This window comes from Manis pentadactyla, chromosome 10, assembly GCF_030020395.1.
Source record: "Manis pentadactyla isolate mManPen7 chromosome 10, mManPen7.hap1, whole genome shotgun sequence".
Taxonomy (NCBI): Eukaryota; Metazoa; Chordata; class Mammalia; order Pholidota; family Manidae; genus Manis; species Manis pentadactyla.
In genome coordinates, this window is record NC_080028.1 from 23,670,555 (window position 1) to 23,692,868 (window position 22,314).

General features: G+C 36.6%; 1 protein-coding gene across 2 annotated transcripts in view; it reads left to right on the top strand.

Annotated features, from left to right (window-relative positions):
• The window catches only part of LTA4H (leukotriene A4 hydrolase), a 48,653-nt gene that overhangs the window by 8,051 nt on the left and 18,288 nt on the right, over nt 1–22,314 (top strand). For both annotated transcript variants that reach the window (XM_036891334.2, XM_036891331.2), the window contains exons 3-11: nt 8,617–8,737; nt 13,487–13,555; nt 15,156–15,260; nt 16,132–16,184; nt 18,531–18,603; nt 18,852–18,992; nt 19,846–19,869; nt 20,368–20,438; nt 20,895–21,006. In XM_036891334.2, coding sequence (XP_036747229.2) covers nt 8,617–8,737; nt 13,487–13,555; nt 15,156–15,260; nt 16,132–16,184; nt 18,531–18,603; nt 18,852–18,992; nt 19,846–19,869; nt 20,368–20,438; nt 20,895–21,006 — 769 coding nt within the window. The remainder of the gene's footprint in view (nt 1–8,616; nt 8,738–13,486; nt 13,556–15,155; nt 15,261–16,131; nt 16,185–18,530; nt 18,604–18,851; nt 18,993–19,845; nt 19,870–20,367; nt 20,439–20,894; nt 21,007–22,314) is intronic.

Sequence of the window (22,314 nt, forward strand, 5' to 3'; positions counted from 1 at the left end):
GGGAAACTGACAAGCTGAGCATTTTTCACCTTGTCTAGTAGGCCCAGAGGCCAGCCAATTAATTAATGGACTAATAACAATGACAAACAGAACCGTTTCTACATGCTAATATTGAGATAAGTACTTTAGATGCATTCTTTTATCTTATCTTTAAGTAACTTACATGGTATGATCTTCACTTTACATTTAAGGAAAGGGAACCTCAGAGAAATAAAGTAACTCATTCAAGAAAGTGGCAGCCAGAATTGTCATTTTCGGACTATATTCCAGTCCTTGATATATTGGAAAGAAGAAAAATGGTGGAGACCCATAGGCCTAAAACAAGGGTAATCTCCTTTCAGTGGCCAATGTCTTCATGCATTCTTTTTTTTTTATTAAGATATTATCAATATATACTCTTATGAAGGTTTCACATGAAAAAACAATTGTGGTTACTACATTTACTCATATTATCAAGTCCCCTACATACCCCAATGCAGCACTGTCCATCAGTGTAGTAAGATGCCACAGATTCACTATTTGCCTTCTCTGTGCTACTCTGTTCTCCCCGTGATCCCCCACACCATGTGTACTAAACATAATACCCCTCAATCCCCTTCTCCCTCCCTCCCCACCCACCCTCCCACACCCCTGCCCCTTTGTAAACACTAGTTCCTTCTTCAGTCTCTGAGTCTGCTGCTATTTTGTTCCTTCAGTTTTGCCTCGTTGTTATACTTCACAAATGAGGGAAATCATTTGGCACTTGTCTTTCTCCGCCTGGCTTATTTCACTGAGCATAATGTCCTCCGGCTCCATCCATGTTGCAAATGGTAGGATTTGTTTCTTTCTTATGGCCGAATAGTATTCCACTGTGTATATGTACCACATCTTCTTTTTCCATTCATCTACTGATAGACACTTAGTTTGCTTCCTTATCTTGGCTACTGTAAAAAGTGCTGCAATAAACAAAGGGGTGCATATGTCTTTTTGAGTTTGAGAAGTTGTACTCTTTGGGTAAATTCCAATGAGTGGGATTCGTGGGTCAAATGGTATTTTCTACTTTTAGTTTTTTGAGGAATCTCCATATTGCTTTCCACAGTGGTTGAACTAGCTTACATTCCCACCAGCAGTGTAGGAGGATTCCCCTTTCTCCGCATTCTTGCCAGCATTTGTTGTTCTTAGTCCTTTTGATGCTGGCCATCCTTACTGGTGTGAGGTGATATCTCATTGTGGTTTTAATTTGCATTTCCCTGATGATTAGTGATATGGAGCATCTTTTCATGTGTCTGTTGGCCATCTGAATTTCTTCTTTGGAGAACTGTCTCTTCATATCCTCTGCCTATTTGTTTTTTGGGTGTTGAGGCGTGTAAGTTCTTTAAATGTTTTGGATGTTAACCCCTTGTCGGATATATCATTTACAAATATATTCTTCCATACTGTAGGATGCCTTTTTGTTCTATTCATGGGGTCCTTTGCTGTACAGAAACTTTTTAGTTTGATGTAGTCCCATGAGTTCATTTTTGCTTCTGTTTCCCTTGCTCGAGGTGATGCTTTCAGGAAGAAGTTGCTCATGCTTATATTCAGGAGATTTTTGCCTATGTTGTCTTCTAAGAGTTTTATGGTTTCATGACTTACATTCAGGTCTTTGATCCATTTCGAGTTTACTTTTGTGTATGGGGTTAAACAATAATCCAGTTTCATTCTCTTGCATGTAGCTGTCCAGATTTGCCAACACCAGCTTTTGAAGAGGCTGTCATTTCCCCATTGTATGTCCATGGCTCCTTTATCATATATTAATTGACTATATGTGGTTGGGTTTATATCAGGGCTCTCTAGTCTGTTCCATTGGTCTATGGGTCTGCTTTTGTGTTAGTACCAAATTGTCTTGATTACTGTGGCTTTGTAGTAGAGCTTGAAGTTGGAGAGCATAATCCCCCTAGCTTTATTCTTCCTTCTCAGGATTGCTTTGGCTATTTGGGGTCTTTTGTGGTTCCATATGAATTTTAGAATGATTTTCTCTAGTTTGCTGAAGAATGCTGTTGGTATTTTGATAGGAAGTGCATTGAATCTGTAGATTGCTTTAGGCAGGATGGCCACTTTGACAATATTAATTCTTCCTATCCATGAGCACGGGATGTTTCCATTTATTGGTATCTTCTTTAATTTCTTTCATGAGTGTCTTGTAGTTTTCAGAGTATAGGTCTTTCACTTCCTTGGTTAGGTTTATTCCTAGGTATTTTATTCTTTTTGATGCAACTGTGAATGGAATTGTTTTCCTAATTTCTCTTTCTGCTAGTTCATTGTTAGTATATAGGAATGCCACAGATTTCTGCATATTAATTTTCTATCCTGCAACTTTCCTGAATTCAGATATTAGTTCTAGTACTTTTGAAGTGGATTCTTTAGGGTTTTCTATGTACAATATTATGTCATCTACAAACAGGGACATTTTAACTTCTTTCTTACCAATCTGGATGCCTTTTATTTCTTTGTGTTGTCTGATTGCCATGGCTAGGACCTCCAGTACTGTGTTGAATAGAAGTGGGGAGAGTGGGCATCCTTGTCTTGTTCCCTATCTTAAAGGAAAAACTTTCAGCTTCTCACTGTTAAGTATAATGTTGGCTGTGGGTTTGTCATATATGACCTTTAGTATGTTGAGGTACTTGCCCTCTATACCCAATTTGTTGAGAGTTTTTATCATGAATGGATGTTGAATTTTGTCAAATGCTTTTTCAGCATCTATGGAGATGATCATGTGGTTTTTGTCCTTTTTGTTGATGTTGTGAATGATGTTGATGGAGTTTCTATGTTGTAGCATCCTTGTATCCCTAGAATAAATCCTACTTGATCATGATGGATGATCTTTTTGATGTATTTTTGAATTCGGTTTGCTAATATTTTGTTGAGTATTTTTGCATCTATGTTTATCAGGGATATTAGTCTGTAATTTTCTTTTCATGTGGTGTCTTTGCCTGGTTTTGGTATTAGAGTGATGCTGGCCTCATAGAATGAGTTTGGAAGTATTCTCTCTTCTTTTACTCTTTGGAAAACTTTAAGGAGGATGAGTATTAGGTCTTCACTAAATGTTTGATAAATTCAGCGGTCAAGCCATCTGGTCCAGGTGCTTTGTTCTTAGGTAGGTTTTTGATTATTGGTTCAATTTCATTGCTGGTAATTGGTCTGTTCAGATTTTCTGTTTCTTTCTGGGATAGCCTTGGAAGGCTGTATTTTTCTACAAAGTTGTCCATTTCTTCTAGGTTATTTTGTTAGCATATAATTTTTCATAGTATTCTCTTGTAATTCTTTGTATTTCTGTGGTGTCCATAGTGATTTTTCCTTTCTCATTTCTGATTCTGTTTATGTGAGTTGATTCTCTTTTTTTTCTTGATAAGTGCAGCTAGGGGTTTATATATTTTGTTAATTTTCTCAAAGATCCAGCTCTTGCTTTCATTGATTCTTTCTATTGTTTTATTCTTCTTGATTTTATTTATTTCTTCTCTGATCTTTATTATGTCCCTCCTTCTACTGACTTTGGCCTCATTTGTTCTTCTTTTTCTATTTTCGTTAATTGTTAGTTTAGACTGTTGATATGGGATTGTTCTTCTTTCCTGAGGTAGGCCTGTATTGCAATATACTTTCCTCTTAGCACGGCCTTTGCTGCGTCCCACAGGTTTTTGCGGTGTTGAATTATTGTTGTCATTTGTCTCCATATTTTGCGTGATCTCTGTTTTTATTTGGTCATTGATCGATTGGTTATTTAGGAGCATGTTGTGAAGCCTCCATGTGTTTGTGAGGTTTTCATTTTGTGTAATTTATTTCCAGTTTCATACCTTTGTGGTCTGAGAAACTGGTTGGTACAGTTTCAATCTTTTTGAATTTACTGAGGCTCTTTTTGTGGCCTAGTATATGATCTATTCTTGAAAATGTTCCATGTACACTTGAGAAGAATGTGTATTTTGCTGCGTTTGGATGTAGAGTTCTGTAGATGTCCGATAGGTCCATCTGTTCTAATGTGTGGTTCAGTGCCTCTGTCTCCTTACTTATTTTCTATCTGGTTGATCTGTCCTTCAGAGTTAGTGGAGTGTTGAAGTCTCCTAGAATGAATGCATTGCATTCTATTTCCCCTTTTAAGTCTGTTAGTATTTGTTTCACATATATAGGTGCTCCTGTGTTGGGTGCATAGATATTATAATGGTTATATCTTCTTGTTGGATTGACCCTTTTATCATTATGTAATGTCCTTCTTTGTCTCTTGTGACTTTCTTTGTTTTGAAGTCTATTTTGTCTGATACAAGTACTGCAACTCCTGCTTTTTTCTCCCTATTAGTTGCATGAGATATCTTTTTCCATACCTTCACTTTTAGTCTGTGCATGTCTTTGGGTTTAAGGTGAGTCTCTAGTAGGCAACATATAGATGGGTCTTGTTTTTTTATCCATTCAGTGACTCTATGTCTTTTGATTGGTGCATTTAGTCAATTTACATTTAGGGTGATTATCAATAGGTATGTACTTATTTCCATTGCAGGCTTTAGATTCGTGGGTACCAAAGGTTCAAAGTTAACTTCCTTACTATAAGATTCTAACTTAATTCACTTAATATGCTATTACAAACACAATCTAAAGGTTTTTTTTTCTTTTATTCTATACTCTTGTCTATCCCTTGATTGACTTTGGGGATAGTTAATTTAATTTTGCAATTGCTTAGTAATTAGCTGTTCTACTTTTTTTACTGTGGTTCTTTTACCTCTGGTGACAGCTATTTAACCTTAGGAACACTTCCATTTATAGCAGTCCCTCCAAAATACACTGTAGAGATGGTTTGTGGGAGCTAAATTCTCTCAGCTTTTGCTTATCTGGAAATTGTTTAATCCCTCTTTCAAATTTAAATGATAATCTTGCCAGATAAAGTAATCTTGGTTTGAGGCCCTTCTGCTTCATTGCATTAAATACATCATGCCACTCCCTTCTGGCCTGTAAGGTTTCTGTTGAGAAGTCTGTCGTTAGTCTGATGGGCTTTCCTTTGTATGTGATCTTATTTCTCTCTCTGGCTGCTATTGGTCTGTCCTTATCCTTGATCTTTGCCATTTTAATTACTATATGTCTTGGTGTTATCCTCCTTGTGTCCCTTGTGTTGGGAGATCTGTGTATCTCCATGGCCTGAGAGACTATCTCCTTCCCCAGATTGGGGAAGTTTTCAGCAATTACCTCCTCAAAGACACTTTCTATCCCTTTTTCTCTCTTCTCATTCCCCTACAATGCGAATATTGTTCCACTTGGATTGGTCACACAGTTCTCTCAATATTCTTTCATTCTTACAGATCCTTTTTTCTCTCCGAGCCTCAGCTTCTTTGTATTCCTCTTCTCTAGTTTCTATTTCATTTATCGTCTCCTCCACTGTATCTAATCTGCTTTTTTTTTTTTTTTTTAGATAATTATTTTTTATTGAAGGGTAGTTGACACACAGTATTACATTACATTAGTTTCAGGTGTACAACACAGTGATTCAACATTTATATACATGATAATTCTAAGTACCAGCTATCACCATACCAAGTTGTTACAATATTTTGACTATATTCCTTATGCTATACATTACATCCCGGTTGCTTGTTTATTTTACAATTGGAAGTGTGTACTTTTTCTTGGTTGTTGTTGTTAGGGCATCTCTCATATTTATTGATCAAATGGTTGTTAACAACAATAAAATTCTGTATAGGGGAGTCAATGCTCAATGCACAATCATTAATCCACCCCCAGCCTAATTTTCGTCAGTCTCCAATCTTCTGAAGCATAACGAACAAGTTCTTACATGGAGAACAAATTCTTACATAGTGAATAAGTTACATGGTGAACAGTACAAGGGCAGTCATCACAGAAACTTTTGGTTTTGCTCATGTATTATGAACTATAAACAGTCAGTTCAAATATGAATACACATTTGATTTTTATACTTGATTTATATGTGAATACCACATTTCTCTCTTTATTATTTTTAATAAGATGCTGAAGTGGTAGGTAGATACAACATAAAGGTAGAAAACATAGTTTAGTGTTGTAAGAGAGCAAATGTAGATGATCAGGTGTGTGCCTGTAGACTATGTGTTAATCCAAGCTAGACAAGGGCAATAAAACATCCACATATGCAGAAGATTTCTCTCAGAACAGGGGGGGTGAGGTTCTAAGCCTCACCTCTGTTGATCCCCAATTTCTCACCTGATGGCCCCCCTGCGACTGTGCCTGTCTTAGGTTGTTCCTCCCTTGAGGAATCTTACCTGTCTCTGGCTAACCAGTCATCTTCCGGGGCCATACAGGGGAATGTGAAGTTGGTAAGTGAGAGAGAAGCCTTATTGTTTGAAATGGTTAGCTTTTTATTTCTTTGCATATTTATGCCCTGTGGCTTCTATGCCCAGCATTTGTCTTGAGGTATCTTTACCACTTGGAGGAGTTATGATACTCGGTAAATTTGATATGAGGCACGAATTCTATTTAAGAATTCGTTGTAATTAGGAAGGAAGAAGAAAAGCTATAGAAGTAGCAGGCGGGAGAAAACATGGGAAGATTGATTATTTCTTTGACATATCTTCTTGTAGAGTAACTTCAGCATGTATAGATTTTAAGCTACTACTTAAATTGCGTAATCTGCTTTTAATAACCCCCACTGTGGTCTTCAACAATTGGATCTCTGACCAGAATTCATTCCTGAGTTCTTGAATATCTTTCCGTACCTCCATGAGCATGTTAATGATTTTTATTTTGAACTCCCTTTCAGGAAGATTCATGAGGTCAATATCATTTAAATCTTTCTCAGTAGTTGTATTAATAATTTTACTTTCAACCATGTTCCTTTGGCATTTCATATTTGTATATGGCGCCCTCTAGTGTCCAGAAGATCTACTCTCTGGAGCTGCTCAGCCCCTGAAGCAATGTCGGGGGTTGCAGGGGCATGGTATTGGTGCCTTGGGGGAGGAAAGAGCTGTTTCTTGCTTCCCGGCTGCTATGCCTGTCTCTACTACCTGAACCAGTGGGCCAAGCACAGAGGTATAAGCCTCTATGCTTTGCGTTTGTAGTTGCTGTAGACAGATCTTCCCTCTGGCTGGCCTTACACCAGGGTAGGGTTTTGCAGGTTTGTGAGCCAGGTGGGGCTGGCCGGGAGAAAGGCACAGTAGGCTGCGAATCACAGAAGGGGTCCGTGGAGCTTTGTAGCCAGCCAGGGAGCTGAAGCACCTGAAGATTGTGAAAGTTCCCAACCTGCTGGGCAGAGTGCACCCGGACAATTTTGTCTACTTGTCCTTTCTCCTTAGCAGTAAGCTCTGTGCAATCCTTGCCCTTTTAGCAGCCCTCTTGCTAAGGGCTGCTTTGTTAGGAAGTCTCTCAGACTGCCCACCTTTCTTTTGTCCTAGAGCAGCAAGATATGGATCCTTGCTTTCCACAAGCAGCTGGAATCTCAGTCTCTCCAGGAATTCTGCCTGTCTTAGCTTTCCAACCCCCTAATTACGAGAGTACCATGCAAGCACCATGAAATGTAGGTTTGTGCTCCCAGAGCAGATCTCCAGAGTTAGATATTCAGCAGTCCCAGGCTTCCACTCCCTCCCTACTCTGTTTCTCTTCCTCCTGCTGGTGAGGTGGGGTGGGGGAAGGGCTTGGGTCCTGCCGGGCCACAGCTTTGGTTCGTTACCCTGTTCTGTGAGGTCTGCTCTTTTCTCCAGGTGTATGCAGTCTGGTGCAGTCCTCTTGTTGCTCTTTCAGGATTAATTGTATTAATTATATTTTCATATTATATGCAGTTTTAAGATGAAGCCTCTGTCTCACCTCTCACACTGCCATCTTTAATCTTCTGTCCTCATGCATTCTTGTCCCATCTAATAAAAAGAAAGGAAATGCCCACACATAACTTGTGAGGTAGATACCATTAATTCCATTCTACAGATGATGAAACTATGGCATAGGGAGGTCAAATAATTTGCCCAAGTTGCCTGCACCAATAAGTGGTAGCATCAAGATTGAACATAGGCATATTTTCTGGTCTCCCAAACTCTTGCTGTTTGCTCATTATCAGTGCTGTTCAAACTGTCTGGGGTGAAGGACCAATTTTCATTATTTCCAGTCTGTCACTAACTGATTCTTTTATAAAATGCAATAAAAGTGAAATTACTAGGAAGAAGAGATTAAATGGAAGCACACATTTTTTATTACTAAAAGTTTCTAAATGCTACTGTTAATTTCTTGACTTAGTTTGCCTAGTAACATTTTACAGACCAGCACCACTGTGTCATGCTCTGGCACCCATCAGTGTGGTAACTGAAGTTCCACAAGTATTTTGTCCACTTTCCCACTGTCATAAAAGGTTACATGATATCACAAATGCAGAGTCTCTAACACGTATCCTGTATTCATTGTTGCTGTTACACTTTCATAAGCAGGTAGCATGACAGAGTAAAAAGGACCCACAAGCTGGTTTTAGGTAGGAACATGAAAGGCAAACTTACCCACTTAGGATGTGACATTCCTAGATCTTACTCTCAATCAGTTATGAGATCTTATCAAATATTATTTATATTATTCAGTGTATGTGTTATGAATTCAAATTTTAGTTAGACTGAATTATACTCTACTAATATATTTGTTTGTTTCATACAGAAATCAAGAAGTCATTATAGAAATTTCTTTTGAGACATCTCCAAAATCTTCTGCTCTTCAGTGGCTCACTCCTGAACAAACTTCTGGGAAGGAACACCCATATCTCTTTAGTCAGTGCCAGGTAAAAAAGATCCAGAATGATTTATTATACAGATAATTCCCAGCATGTACAGTTTAATGTAGCAAATCAGACAGTGATCTGATGGATATGTAGGTCTAACTTAAAATAGCATTTTATTTTATATTATAGAAACAATATATATTTTAATTTTATATCTCTGTTATATTATAGCACTTTTAAAAAGAAATTTCCTTTACTTTAAAATCATGTCTATCTAGGTCATATTTATACTTATATCCCCAGCACCTAGCATAGAACTTGGCATAGAGTAGGCACTCAATAGATGGTAATAAAATGAAAAGAAAAAATTAATAAAATACAAAAGAAATATGTACTGGTTATGAAAAATGTGGAAAGTAAAAAAGCAGATTTCACAGTCCTCTCCAAACATGACTGCCCAGAGGTAACCACCACTGAGTTTAGTATGTAGCCTTTCTGGATTTTTATACATTTACAAATGTAAATATTATGTAAATAGATTAAAAGTATTTAAATTGACAGTAAAAAGTAAACATATCTATCCCATGTATGAATATTGCCTCCTTTTTAAAAGACTTATATTCAAATTTGAGCTTAAGATAGTATGTATCACACAGGAATATTAAATATTAAAGTACCAAGAATTAAATATGCAAAGTCTATTTAAAATGGTATTAGACTAAGAATAAAGAACATAATAATAGTAAGTAGAGACAGTCTTTCACAGGGATAATAGGTATTAAACTGTCTTTTGATAGAAAAAACCCTAATTCTGTTAGTAACCAAATCTATAATTAAAGGAACTCACATGATTGAACATTATTATATTTTCCAGTATCATGCTCAGTACTTTGCATATTTAATCCTTGGTACTTTAATATTTAATATTCCTGTGTGATGGATACTATCTTAAGCTCAAATTTGAATATAAGTCTTTTAAAAAGGAAGCGATATTCATACATGGAATAGATATGTTTACTTTTTATTGTCAATTTAAATACTTTTAATCTAAAAAACCCTTAGTTCAGTAATCTGGAAGAGATATAGTATTCTAGGCAAGAATGTACAGTTTGTGTTCTTTCTTAGTAATATTTGATTGTCAAGTCAGTATTTCTTACAGAATGTCCATAAACTAAAGTTGGCAAGAAATCCAATATTTGTGAGAAACAGGAATGTGAATGGAGGGGTCCAAGACAGCAGCATAGCAAGAGCCTGAACTCACCTCCTCCCATGTACACACAAAATCTACATCTACATACAGAGCAATATCTCCTGAAGAACTAAGGGCTGATTGAACAGCTTCTGTCCAACAAAGAAAGGATAGAGAGAATAAAGAAAATAGCAGGAGAATGGTAACAACAGGAACCCCACCCTTGACATGGGGACCCACAGTAGGGAATGATATAACTGAGGGAGCTGTGTGCAAATTCTCCTACCCAAGGACACATAAAAAAAAATACAGTTTAAAGGCCAAGTAGCATATAAGTGAAGGAAGCCCATTTCCTAACACTAAAGGATCCACCAAACATGGGGGAGCTGTTGGAACTCTTTCCAAGATCAGAGTTTCTGGTGAGCACCATTGTTATGTTCCACCTCCAGCCTGATAGCACAGATGGGAGCAGGTTCTGGGATGCTACTGGTTGGCCACCCCAACAAGCCCCAGGTCCCCAGCCCACACCAGCTTGAGGTGGCACCAATGCAGCACTCACCAGGACACCCTCAGCAATACCCACTTTAGCTCCAGCAGTCCTGTCAGAGTACCCCTTGTGCAGAGAGCCCTGAGACCTTGCTGGCCTGTGCCCACTTCACCTCTAGCGATCCTACCAGGTGTCCCTGCCACAGAGCACCCCAGACCCCTGCACCCCCACACATACCCACTTCAGCTCCAGCCATCCCACCAGGGCAGCCCTCATGTAAAGTACTCAGGGATCCCCAGCCTCTCCCTGCTACAGCACCAGTTGACAGGCACATACAATCTACACAAGGACATTCCTACACAAGGCCACTCCTTCAAAACTGGGAGAGGTAGCTGTTTCACCTAATTCATAGAAACAAATAGAAAGTCAAAACAAAATAAGGAGACAGAGGAATATGCTCCAGATGAAAAAACAAGACAAAACTTCAGGAAAAAAAGCCTAAAGAAAACAGAGTTAAGCAGTCTACTGAAAAAGTAATTATTATAAGATACCCACCAGACCTGAGAGAGAAGAGTAGATGAACTCAGTGAGAGTGTCAATAAATAGAAAATATAAAAAAGAACCAAAGTTGAGAATATAAAATGAAAAAAAAATTAACTAGAGGAAATCAAGAGCAGATTAGAGGATGGAGGAGAATGGATGAGCAATTGGAAGACTGAGAATGGAAAGCAGTCAAGCTGAACAGCAAAGAGAAAAGAATTTCTAAAAATGTGGATAGGTTAAAGGACCTATAGGACATCATGTACACTAACATTTATATTATAGGGGTCCCAGCAGGAGAAAAGAGAGAGAAAGCGATGGAAAACTTATTTGGAGAAATAATAGCTGAAAACTTTACTAACCTGAAGAAGGAAACAGACATCCAGATCCAATAAGCACAGAGAGCCATAAACCTGATAAACTCCAATGACTCCTACACTAAGACATATAAATTAAAATGTCAAAGATTAAAGATAAAATCTTAAAAGCTGCAAGAGAAAAGCAATAGCTACATACAAGGGAAATCCCATAGGGCGGTCTGCTGATTTTTTAGCAGAAACTCTGCAGGCTGGAAAGGAGTGACATGATATATTCAAAGTGCTGAAAGAAAAACAACAACAACAAAAAAAAAAACCTAGAGCCAAGAATACTCTATCCAGCAAGATTATCATTCATAATTGAAGATAAAGAGCTTTCCAGACAAATAAAAGTTGAAGGAGTTCACCACCCTAAACCAGCCTTCCAGGGAATGTTAAAGGGACTTCTTTAAGCAGAAAAGAAAAGGCCATAATTAGAAGAAAATTATGAAAGGAAAAAATTTTACTGGTAAAGCAAATATATGGTAAAGATAATAGATCAGTCACTTTAAAGCTTAGAGTGATGCAGGCCTACCTAAAGAAACAAGAAAAATCTCACATAATCTAACCTTACACCTAAAGGAACTAAAAAAAGAATAAAGCCCAAATTTAGTAGAAAGAAGGAAAGAATATGGTACAGAGTGGAAATAAATGAAATACAGTCTGAAAAAAAAAAAAGAAAATATCAATGGAACTAAGAGCTGACTCTTTGAAAAGATAAACAAAATTGATAAGCCTTTAGCTAGACTCATGGAGAGAGAACTTAAAACTAGAAATGAAAGCTGAGAAGTTACAACAAACATGATAGAAATACAAAGGATTATGATTTTACTATGAAAAATTATATGCCAATAAATCAGATAAGATTAAATAGATAAATTTCTAGGAACATATAATCTTCCAAGACTGAACTAGGCTAAATAAGAAAATTTGATCAGACTTTAATTACTAGTAATGAAATTGAATTGGTAATCAAAAAATTCCCAATAAGCAAAACTCCAGGACCAGATGGCTTCACAAGTGAATACTACCAAACATTTAAAGAAGAGTTTATATCTTTCCAGCTCAAACTATTCCAAAAAATAGAAGAGGAAGGAATGCTTCTAAATTCATTCTACAAGCATTACCAAAGACTAAAAAAAGAAGGAAAATTAAAAACAAATATCCCTAATGAACATAAATGCAGAAATTCTCAACAAAATATTTGTGAACTGAATTCCAAAATACATTTAAAAGATCATTCACCGTGACCAAGTGGGATTTATTCCAGGAATGCAGGGATGGTTCAAGATCCAGAAATCAATCAATGTGATAAACCACATTAACAAAAGGATAAAAACTATATGATAATGGAGTTTGGGGGGCTTTAGGGAAGTTTGCAGTGGCATGAAGTACGTCTATGATTTATAACAATTTCAGAGAGAGATGTTAGTTATCAGTATTCCTTTAAGCTTAGTAAACTGTCTCAATGAGGCTGGGGTTCCTTTGCTCACCAGCAAGCAATACAGATTTATTCATAAGCCAATCAGGGTATAAAGCAGTGTTCTGGCTATTCTGATGGAACCAGTATTTATGACAGATTGATGTGGAAGCAGAGAAACAGTTTACACATTACATGATGCATGAATGTCTAGATGGTATTGAGAAAGACTGTTCTTTCTCCCTCCTTTTCTTCCTAGTTTTTACTTTCGAAGTTTGCTGCAAGATCGAAATGTCAAGACTAGCAACATTTCCCAAGCTGTGTTCCTCAAAACACTCACATCCCATTAGATGTAAGCAAACTAAGCAGAGAAAAACAGGTTTCATGTTAAATTAAGTGTGAGAATTTAATTTAATTGTAGGTCTTTTCAGAGTCTTCAGGAGGCTAATGTTCCTAGAAAATCTATATGATAGGATGGTTCTCAATTTTATTTCACCAAAGAGCTCTTTTTTTCTTGGTTCTTAACAGCATCTCACTGGGCACTATTACTCAAAGCAATAAGTAAGAAATGCTGCTAAAGTTCATGCTGATGCTTCAACTGAAATGTGAGGGTTGGTCATACATTAAAAGGGAAAATCAGACCTTTGTAATCCACAAATGTGTTTTTGCTACTTTTAAGAGAGCTGAGGAAATGTAAGACATATTTTTATGCTTAAAAAGAATTGTCTAAGAACAATGATGTAATTTAAACGATTTCTTAATGACTTGATTTATATGAAAGGGGAACAGCTGTTCTTTTTCTTTCTCCCCCTCCCAGGCCATCCACTGCAGAGCAATTCTTCCTTGCCAAGACACTCCTTCTGTGAAATTAACTTACAGTGCAGAGGTAAATTTTACAAATTGCTAGCTGAATTAAATGATCTATATATGTAAATGTGGTATTAATGATAAGCAGAGATAACTGAATTTTTGTAGTTAGAAATATTAAATTTACCTGAAATACGTAAAAAAGGGCTGTAGATTTCATTTTGAATCTGTTTTAAAAGCAGTTTTCAGTATAAAAAAGGAAACATAACATTCTCATTTTAAGAGAATTCAGATTTCTGGACCCAAAAAGAATTGGGGACCCTTTTTTTTTACTTTCAAGAATTAACATTTGCAGGATTAAAAATCATTCTGTAAACGTGCTCTATACTATACCCCTATAAACCTCCATCTAGTCATCCTAATGGACATATATTACAGACTTATCTTTATACATTTTCATCTTATTCTAGTCATAGGTACTGCTAATTCTTGTATAAAAAGGACTACAACTAATAATCAAAAGCTATCCCACAGACCAGACCTACCTAGACAAAGCAAATAGAATTGAGAATCAACCTGTATTTATGGGGCCTTCTTGATTCCCAGATCATCCCACAACCAAACCGCAACTAGTATAGGGCTGTAGAAAACTATATACTTGGAGACAAAGAATCCCAGGTTCTGGAGTCTTCTCCACCAGTTACTAACAGCATGACCTTGGGCAGGTCTTACAAACTCACAACTCAGCTGTTCCTTCTGTATAAAATAACACTGCTTAAATAAAGGGAGCAAGAGGAACCAAATTATTTCCTGAATGCTTGTTAGCTGCAGGATCTATGGTTGTAACTTACTTCCGGAGCTCCTGATTCTGTGCTTGTCTCAGTGATAACTTTCAATACTGGGCCATGCAAAAAGAACATCGAAGTCCAGAACTTATTGGGATGTATGCTTGCTAGATAATTAATAACTCAGAATAGTCCTTGATTCTGGCATTCATTAGAAATAAAATTTTCAGAGTCATGGACCTAGGGCACACATTTAAGTGACCATATAGTTTGCCTCATAAGGATCTTTTTCCATACAAATTTCCCTAAAAAATTACTTCACAGTTCTTGGCAACAAATTTGAGTTTCTCACAATTATGGTCCTTAAAAAGTTATTCTGTTTGTAACTCTAAGTTTATGTCTTAAACAAAATTGTTCAAAACTGTACTCTCTGTCCTAAAGTGAGTATAGCATTCTTTTTAGTCTGTTTTGCAGGTGTGGAGGGGAGAAGAGGTGGTAGCTACCATTACCAGGCATGATACTGGGTGGTTCTTCTATGTCATTTATCATTGCAGTAATCATATGAAGTATTACCCTTGTTTAATGGAGAAACTGCGGCTCAAGGAAGTTACTGGCCCAAGTCCATGCAGTTAGTAAGTGGCAGAGCTGGATTTTAATCTAGTTTCTACCAGATGCCATTAATATGGATGGATAAATGGATAGTTATTCCACATTCATGTTTAAAGAAGCATTTTACATATTGCTAATTCTCTTTATAAACTGATACATATGAACTTACTGGTTTCATAGTCTATTGTATAGACTATCAAGGGGGAAAAAGTTATTTTACATATGTAGTTTAAGGTATATAAAACCTATTATTTATAACTGGAAATGACTTTTGTTCTTGATTAGGTATCTGTCCCTAAAGAACTGGTGGCACTTATGAGTGCCATTCGTGATGGAGAAGCACCTGACCCAGAAGACTCGAGAAGGAAAATATACAGATTCAGCCAGAAAGTAAGATCTTAGGGTCAAAATTTTTGTGTTAGTTGGTGATGAACTACAAATAGCTTTTACCCATCGAGACAGCAAAATTGCTCTTGAATTTAGAAATTGAGAATCTCAGAATTAGAAAGCAGCTTATGTTATTTTGTTTCCTTTGCTTCTTTTTCTTTTGTGCTTTTAAAATATTTTGTACTACTTAAGGTGTTGTATTGAAGAAAGAGGTTGCTGGATAGGCACAGTAGTGGGTGCACCTGATCCCATTTTCCCTCATCCTAGTCAGTAACAGGTTTCCTGTTCCTTTAAGTCACACATTGGCCTGCCCTAGTGGGGGCCAGCGTGTCACTTGTGGTTGTTGAGTGTGTGCAAATGGAAATGCTGTCTTAGACCAAAAGAGCACTCAGTCACAGTCACCAAAATTCCTATGTAGCTGGTAATTTGACTTGTATCTTTGACCTTCCAAGAACTGTCTGTATGTGTGTGTGTGTATCAAATATACCAGCAGTGGTTTTAAAAAGGGAATTAAAAAAAAAATCTAGAGAATAGACCGAAGAACCTAAAAGCACAGTTGCTTTCTTGCAGGCTAACTTTTGAGAAATGCTTAAATGTACCTTGTAATACTATGTGCAATCAACATTTCAGCTTTCCTTCCTAATGGAATAAAAGGGAAATTGACATTTTGAAATGTTCTACATTACAGTTTTGAACTGTTTGACCCCCTAAAAATGAGAACTATTTAAGAAGCATAAAAAGAAAGTAATCCATACTATACTAATGTTGGAGATTTTGAAAGGGAATTTGCTTACTTTTAAACACAAATTGTCTCACTCTAACATCTTTAAACACTGACTGAAGCACCTGGTGTATGTTTTGTTCTCCCCTTTAGGTTCCGATCCCCTGCTACTTGATTGCTTTAGTTGCTGGAGCTTTAGAAAGCAGGTGAGCTTTTGAACAATTCTGAGGTTTATAAATAAATTAAACCGTAGGTATCTTGAACCTCTGTCAGGATTAATTGTTAGATCATTTGTGTATTTCTCAAGATAACAAGCTGACAGCACTAGAAAAATTCAAATCCAATTATAAAGTGTTAAGTAACAATTTTAAATTTAACAGTCTTTACCAGTAGCTGCTTAGGTTTTCCAAGTATTACAGAATGAGCATGCCCTGACCTTTGGTTAGATATCTGGATTCTAATAAAAGTTTGAACAAGTTGCTTCTTATGACCTACATTTCCTCATCCTTGAAATTATGTATCTCCCTTTCTTGCGTCAGGGTAGTTATGTGAAACAAATGAGATAAAATATTTTCAAGCACTTGGAAGCCTATAAATATTATAGAAATGTAAGATGTTTCATTAAAATTTTACAATAGTTGGAGTGCCCTTTCTTATTTTTTTGCTTGTTCTTATTTCTAAACAACTGAAAATTAAGAATGTCTGTAGTAATCACATTCTTTAAATTGCCAGAAACATGGCCATTAACAAGAAGTCAGGTGAACACAAATTCCAATTCCAGCGCCAGCAGTTACTATCTAAGCCTCTGGGCAACTCATCATGAGTTTTATTTTCATCTAAAAAGTAGAAATTAATGTCAAAGGATTTTGGTGAGGATTAACAGAGCTAACGTATGTAAAGCTCCTGGTCTGCAGATGGCCCTGCCTGACTGTGTGGTTACTTGGACTGCCACAGAGCTGACACCAGAAGGCTTTGTCACACGCCGTCACCAGTGCCTCGTCCCATCAAATCTTCAGGACTCTGGGGGCTAGGCAGGATTATTTTTTCCCATTTTACCAGTAAAGAAACTGATGCTCAGTAAGTTTTAGTAACTGGCTGAGAGTTGCACAGCCGGGAAATGTCAGAGCCAAGACCCTATGTAGGCTATCTGGCTTCAGAGTCCGCTCAGCGATGATCTGCCCTGTCCAGCCCCCACATGCAGCTTCAGGTGAAATACACACTGGATTTCTAAACACTTAACATGAAAAAAATAATATGAAGTACTTCATTAATAATCTTTGATGTTGATTTCATGTTGAAATGATGATATTTTGAAATATATTGGATTTAAAAATAAGGAAAATTTCTTCTGTTTCCTTTTGCTTTTTTTTTTAATGTGGCTACCAGACAATTTAAAATTACATATGTGGCTTGCATTTGCGGCTCATTAAATTTATGCTGGATAGCACTGGTTACCATTTCTACTTAGTGTGGTCTACGGAACAGTAGCTTTGGCACCACCTGGGAGCTGTTTAGAAATGCAAATTCTTGGGTACTGTTCCAGACCTATTAAGTCAAACTTTGTATTTGAACAAGCTCTCCAGATAATTTCTATGCACATTAAATTTTGAGAGGCATTGTTTTATTAGAGTCCACTGCCTCTCTGGGGCAGGATACCATGGCAAGGCCTTGTTTGGGGTTTAGTTTAACTAGAAAGTTTTTAAGATGAAACCTAAGAGAAAAAATATTTTTAAGTTCTAGCCCTATACAAATGATACATAGTTCTATTTCTTTTTCCTTTTTTTTTATTGTCGTTAAAGAAACCCCAAAGTTTGCCATCTTAACCATTTTTAAATGTACAGTTCAGGAGTCAATGGTGTTAAGTAGAATTCACTTTGCTGTAAAACAGATCTCCAGAACTTTCGCATCTTAAAGAACTGAAATGCTATCTCCTTTAAACAACACATCACATTTCCACCTTCCTCCAGCCCCTAGTAACTACCATTCTACTTTCTGATTCTATGAATTTGGCTACCTTAGATACCTCATACATGGAATCATACAGTATTTGTCCTTTTGTGGCTGGCTTATTTCACTTAGCATATGTCCTCAGGGCTCATCCATGTTGTAGCATGTGACAGGATTTCCTCCTTTTTCTATTTGTGTCTTCTTATATGAGTGTTCAACCTTTAAGTATATAACAAAGTTTGCATCCATCCCTGTTCTAGAATAATCTCTTACTGAGCCATGACTGGGTTCTATAGTGTGAGATTGAGGGAGGAAACTGGATCCCCAGAGGTCTTGCCAGAGCTCGTAGCTAACCTTGGGGCACTGTAGTCTCAGTTTTCATTTGACCCAGACTGTGCCTCCTTAGAGAGCTGCATATTTATTGCTGCATATGCAATAGCAGGTCTGTATCTCAGAGAAGCCATTTAACCTCACCTTGTCCCGCTAAGCACTTGGAAGATCACACTCCTACAGGAAGGATTTGTGTACAGTACTTTAAATTTTCCTAGAACCAAATGAATAATTTGCCTTGAGTTTTGTTTTTATTAAACTTTTTAATTTTGCAGGCAAATTGGCCCGAGAACATTGGTATGGTCTGAGAAAGAGCAGGTGGAAAAATCTGCTTATGAATTTTCTGAGGTTGGTCATATAGTTGCTTTATTTAATAAATGTGGTAGACAACAGATTTAAGATTTTTAGTATGAAATGTGATGGTTTTAAGTAATAGGGTAGAAAAATAAATTTTATATAAATTTATAGTTGATACTTTATATCATTTCAAATAAGCATCATTAACCCAAAGCCTTCATAGAAAGCAATATATACTTTAAAAAAATATATTATGATAATGATTAATACATATAAATATATATGTTTTAATTTTCCAGACTGAATCTATGCTTAAAATTGCAGAAGATCTGGGAGGCCCATACGTATGGGGGCAGTATGACCTACTGGTCCTGCCGCCATCCTTCCCTTACGGTGGCATGGAAAATCCTTGCCTCACTTTTGTAACTCCTACTCTGCTGGTGAGTGTAAATATTTCTTCATTTGAAATTGAGTTCTCCTCAAACATAAACCTAGGTATGAAGAGCCTTAGCTCCATAATAATATTTTTTTACGTATTTTATTTATATAACCCTGGTGACTGATTATATTGCTCATTGTGGTCATTATTATCATCTCATTTTTCAAAAGAAAATAATTTGGCCTTTTGGGAGAAAAGAATATTATGTTTGAGATGTTTGGGGATGTTGGGGTGGGGGGGGAGGGGCAGTGGAAAACGATGATTGATGAATTACGTGTCCAGACAAAGAAACTGTATCATTTACACTTGGCAGATAGGTACTGGTTAAAAAAAAAAAGAAAGGGCCTCAAGTTTACCATGTATCGTAAAGGATCAGGCCAAAGTATAGAGCTGTATTTGATATGCTTTTGTAAGGTACCTTACTTAAATCCTTCCTAAAACCAAGTGAGTAATGGATTAGCAACTAAATAAATAAAACACCATAGGAAACATAGGACACTACAAACTTCTCATAAATACACTGTGGGTAATAAGGGAAAAATGAAAGTATATAAGGGCAAATAAGAGCAGATGTAAAAATAGAAGTAGGAGAAATGTTTCCTGGAAGTAAATTAAAGACAAGTATACAGCCTCCTAGTAGTGGAAAAATTACCAAGATTAGGGACAGAAAAAATTATGCTTTAGTCCCGCAGTTTTTTGTTTTATTTTCTCAGTACATGTTACTCTTTGGAGTGCTGTAGTAGAAATATAGTGGACCATTAATGCCAGAATACTACATTTTGATATAAGTGGTCTTTTAAATATAGCATATAATTTGATTACTGAAATTCTAAGGCAGTTTTCTTCTTTCATAGGCAGGTGACAAGTCACTCTCGAATGTAAGTTAAAATTTATTATCAAATGTATTATAAAATTATAAAATTATGATTATTTTATGATCATAAATTATAAAATTTAATATCTTACCCTCAATAAATATTAAGTCAGCTGATTTAAATATCCTTTGTGTTATGTTAGAGATATAAAAGATAACTTGGGATTCTTATTGCAAGACATTATTACACTAACAATTTAACAGATTTAAGAACATTTAATGGTGTGATCTCTTCATATGCCTGTGAAATATTTTATAATGAAGTGATGTATCCATGTAATATATTCTAAATAATTTTATTTGGAGAATTATAAAATTCTATGCTATACTTTGTCTTTGGCTAAATTCTGATGTTTTTCTGAACTAAGTAATTCCCTGAATGTCTAGTTAATGTTAAAAATGTTGAACAGCATAGAATTCAAATAACTAGAATGTTACATAATGATTATTTTAGATGAAAGTAATCAATTTTACTACTAATCACTTCCACTGTTTCCTTTAGGTTATTGCACATGAAATATCTCATAGTTGGACAGGAAATCTAGTGACCAACAAAACTTGGGATCACTTTTGGTAAGGTTTTTTTTATTATTATTTATTTGTTGGTTCTTGTTACTAATTTTTTTCCCTGCCTCCCACCACTCGAATTGCTTTGTGTATACATCTTGTTTTTCTTTGTTAGTACTTCTTTGGAAGAGAGGGCTTTTTTCTTTTTTTAATACTGTAATATTTGTTTCAGTATTAGGTAGGAGTTTTCAGCTTATGATCGTTACTTTGTTGCTGGTATGGTCACATTTTAATACATGGACACATAAAACTAGAACCATGGCTTACTTTTCCCTGCTGTCATCTGCAGAGCTGGGCTTCCCTTTATTCTGAATTGAATGCGGAGAAGACACATAGGTGTCTACTTAGACTGTAGTGGTCATGCTTTATAATTGTTTTACTCTATAGAAAAGCCCAAAAGGAAAATCTTGGTGATTAAAATGCCATTTCCTCTCAGTTTTTGTTTTTTTTATTTGTTTTCAGGTTAAATGAAGGACATACTGTGTACTTGGAACGCCACATTTGTGGGCGACTGTTTGGTGAAAAGTTCAGACACTTTCATGCTCTAGGAGGATGGGGAGAGCTACAGAATTCGGTAAATGAGTTATACTTTTAAAAGGATTTGTCCATAATTGTATAGGTGTTGAAAAATTCAGTTTGTAAAGCATCTTCACTAAGTAGCAACAAGAAAGTCATTTTCTTTTTCTTAAGGTATCATTGATACACATTCCTATGAGGGTTACACAAGAAAAACAATGTGGTTGCTACATTCACCCATATTATCGAGTCCCCCCCTTACCCCATTGCAGTCAGTGTCCATCAGTGTAGTAAGATCCCATATAGTCACTACTTGTCTTCTCTGTGCTATACTGACTTCGCCATGACCCCCCCACACTATGTGAACTAATCATGATACCCCTCAATCCCCTTCTCCCACCCTCCTGCACCCTTCCTTCACCTTTGGTAACCACTAGTCCCTTCCTAGAGTCTGTGAGTCTGCTGCTGTTTTGTTCCTCCAGTTTTACTTCATCATTATACTCCACAAATGAGGGAAATCATTTGGTACTTGACTTGCTCTGCCTGGCTTATTTCACTGAGCATAATACCCTCCAGTTCCATCCATGCTGTTGCAAATGGTAGGACTGGTTTTCTTCTTATGGTTGAATGATATTCCATGTGTACATGTACCATATCTTCTTTATCCATTCATCTACTGATGGACACTTAGGTTGCTTCCATATCTTGGCTATTGCAAATAGTGCTGCAATAAACATAGGAGTGCATCTGTCTTTTTGAATCTGGGATCTTGTTCTCTTTGGGTAAATTCCTAGGAGTGGAATTCTTGGGTCAAATGGTATTTCTATTTTTAGTTTTTTGAGGAACCTCCCTATTGCTTTTCACAATGATTGAACTGGTTTACATCCCTACCAGCAGTGTAGGAGGGTTCCCCTTACTCCGCATCCTTGCCAGCATTTGTTGTTCCTACTCTTTTGGATGTTGGGCATCCTAACTAGTGTGAGGTGATATCTCACTGTGGTTTTAATTTGCATGTCCCTGATAATTAGCCATGTGGAGCATCTTTTCATATGCCTGTTGGCCATCTGAATTTCTTCTTTGGAGAAATTCCCATTTTCTAATCAGGTTATTTGCTTTTTGTGTGTTGAAGCATGTGTTCTTTATACATTTTGGATGTTAACCCCTTGTGGGATAAGTTGTTTAAAAATATATTCTCCCACACTGTAGGATGCCTTTTTTTAATGCTGATGGTGTCCTTTGCTGTGTAGAAGCTTTTTAGCTTGATAGAGTCCGACTTGTTCATTTTTGCTTTTGTTTCCCTTGCCTGAGATGTGTTTAGGAAAAAGTTGCTCATGTTTATATTCAAGAGATTTTTGCCTATGTTGTC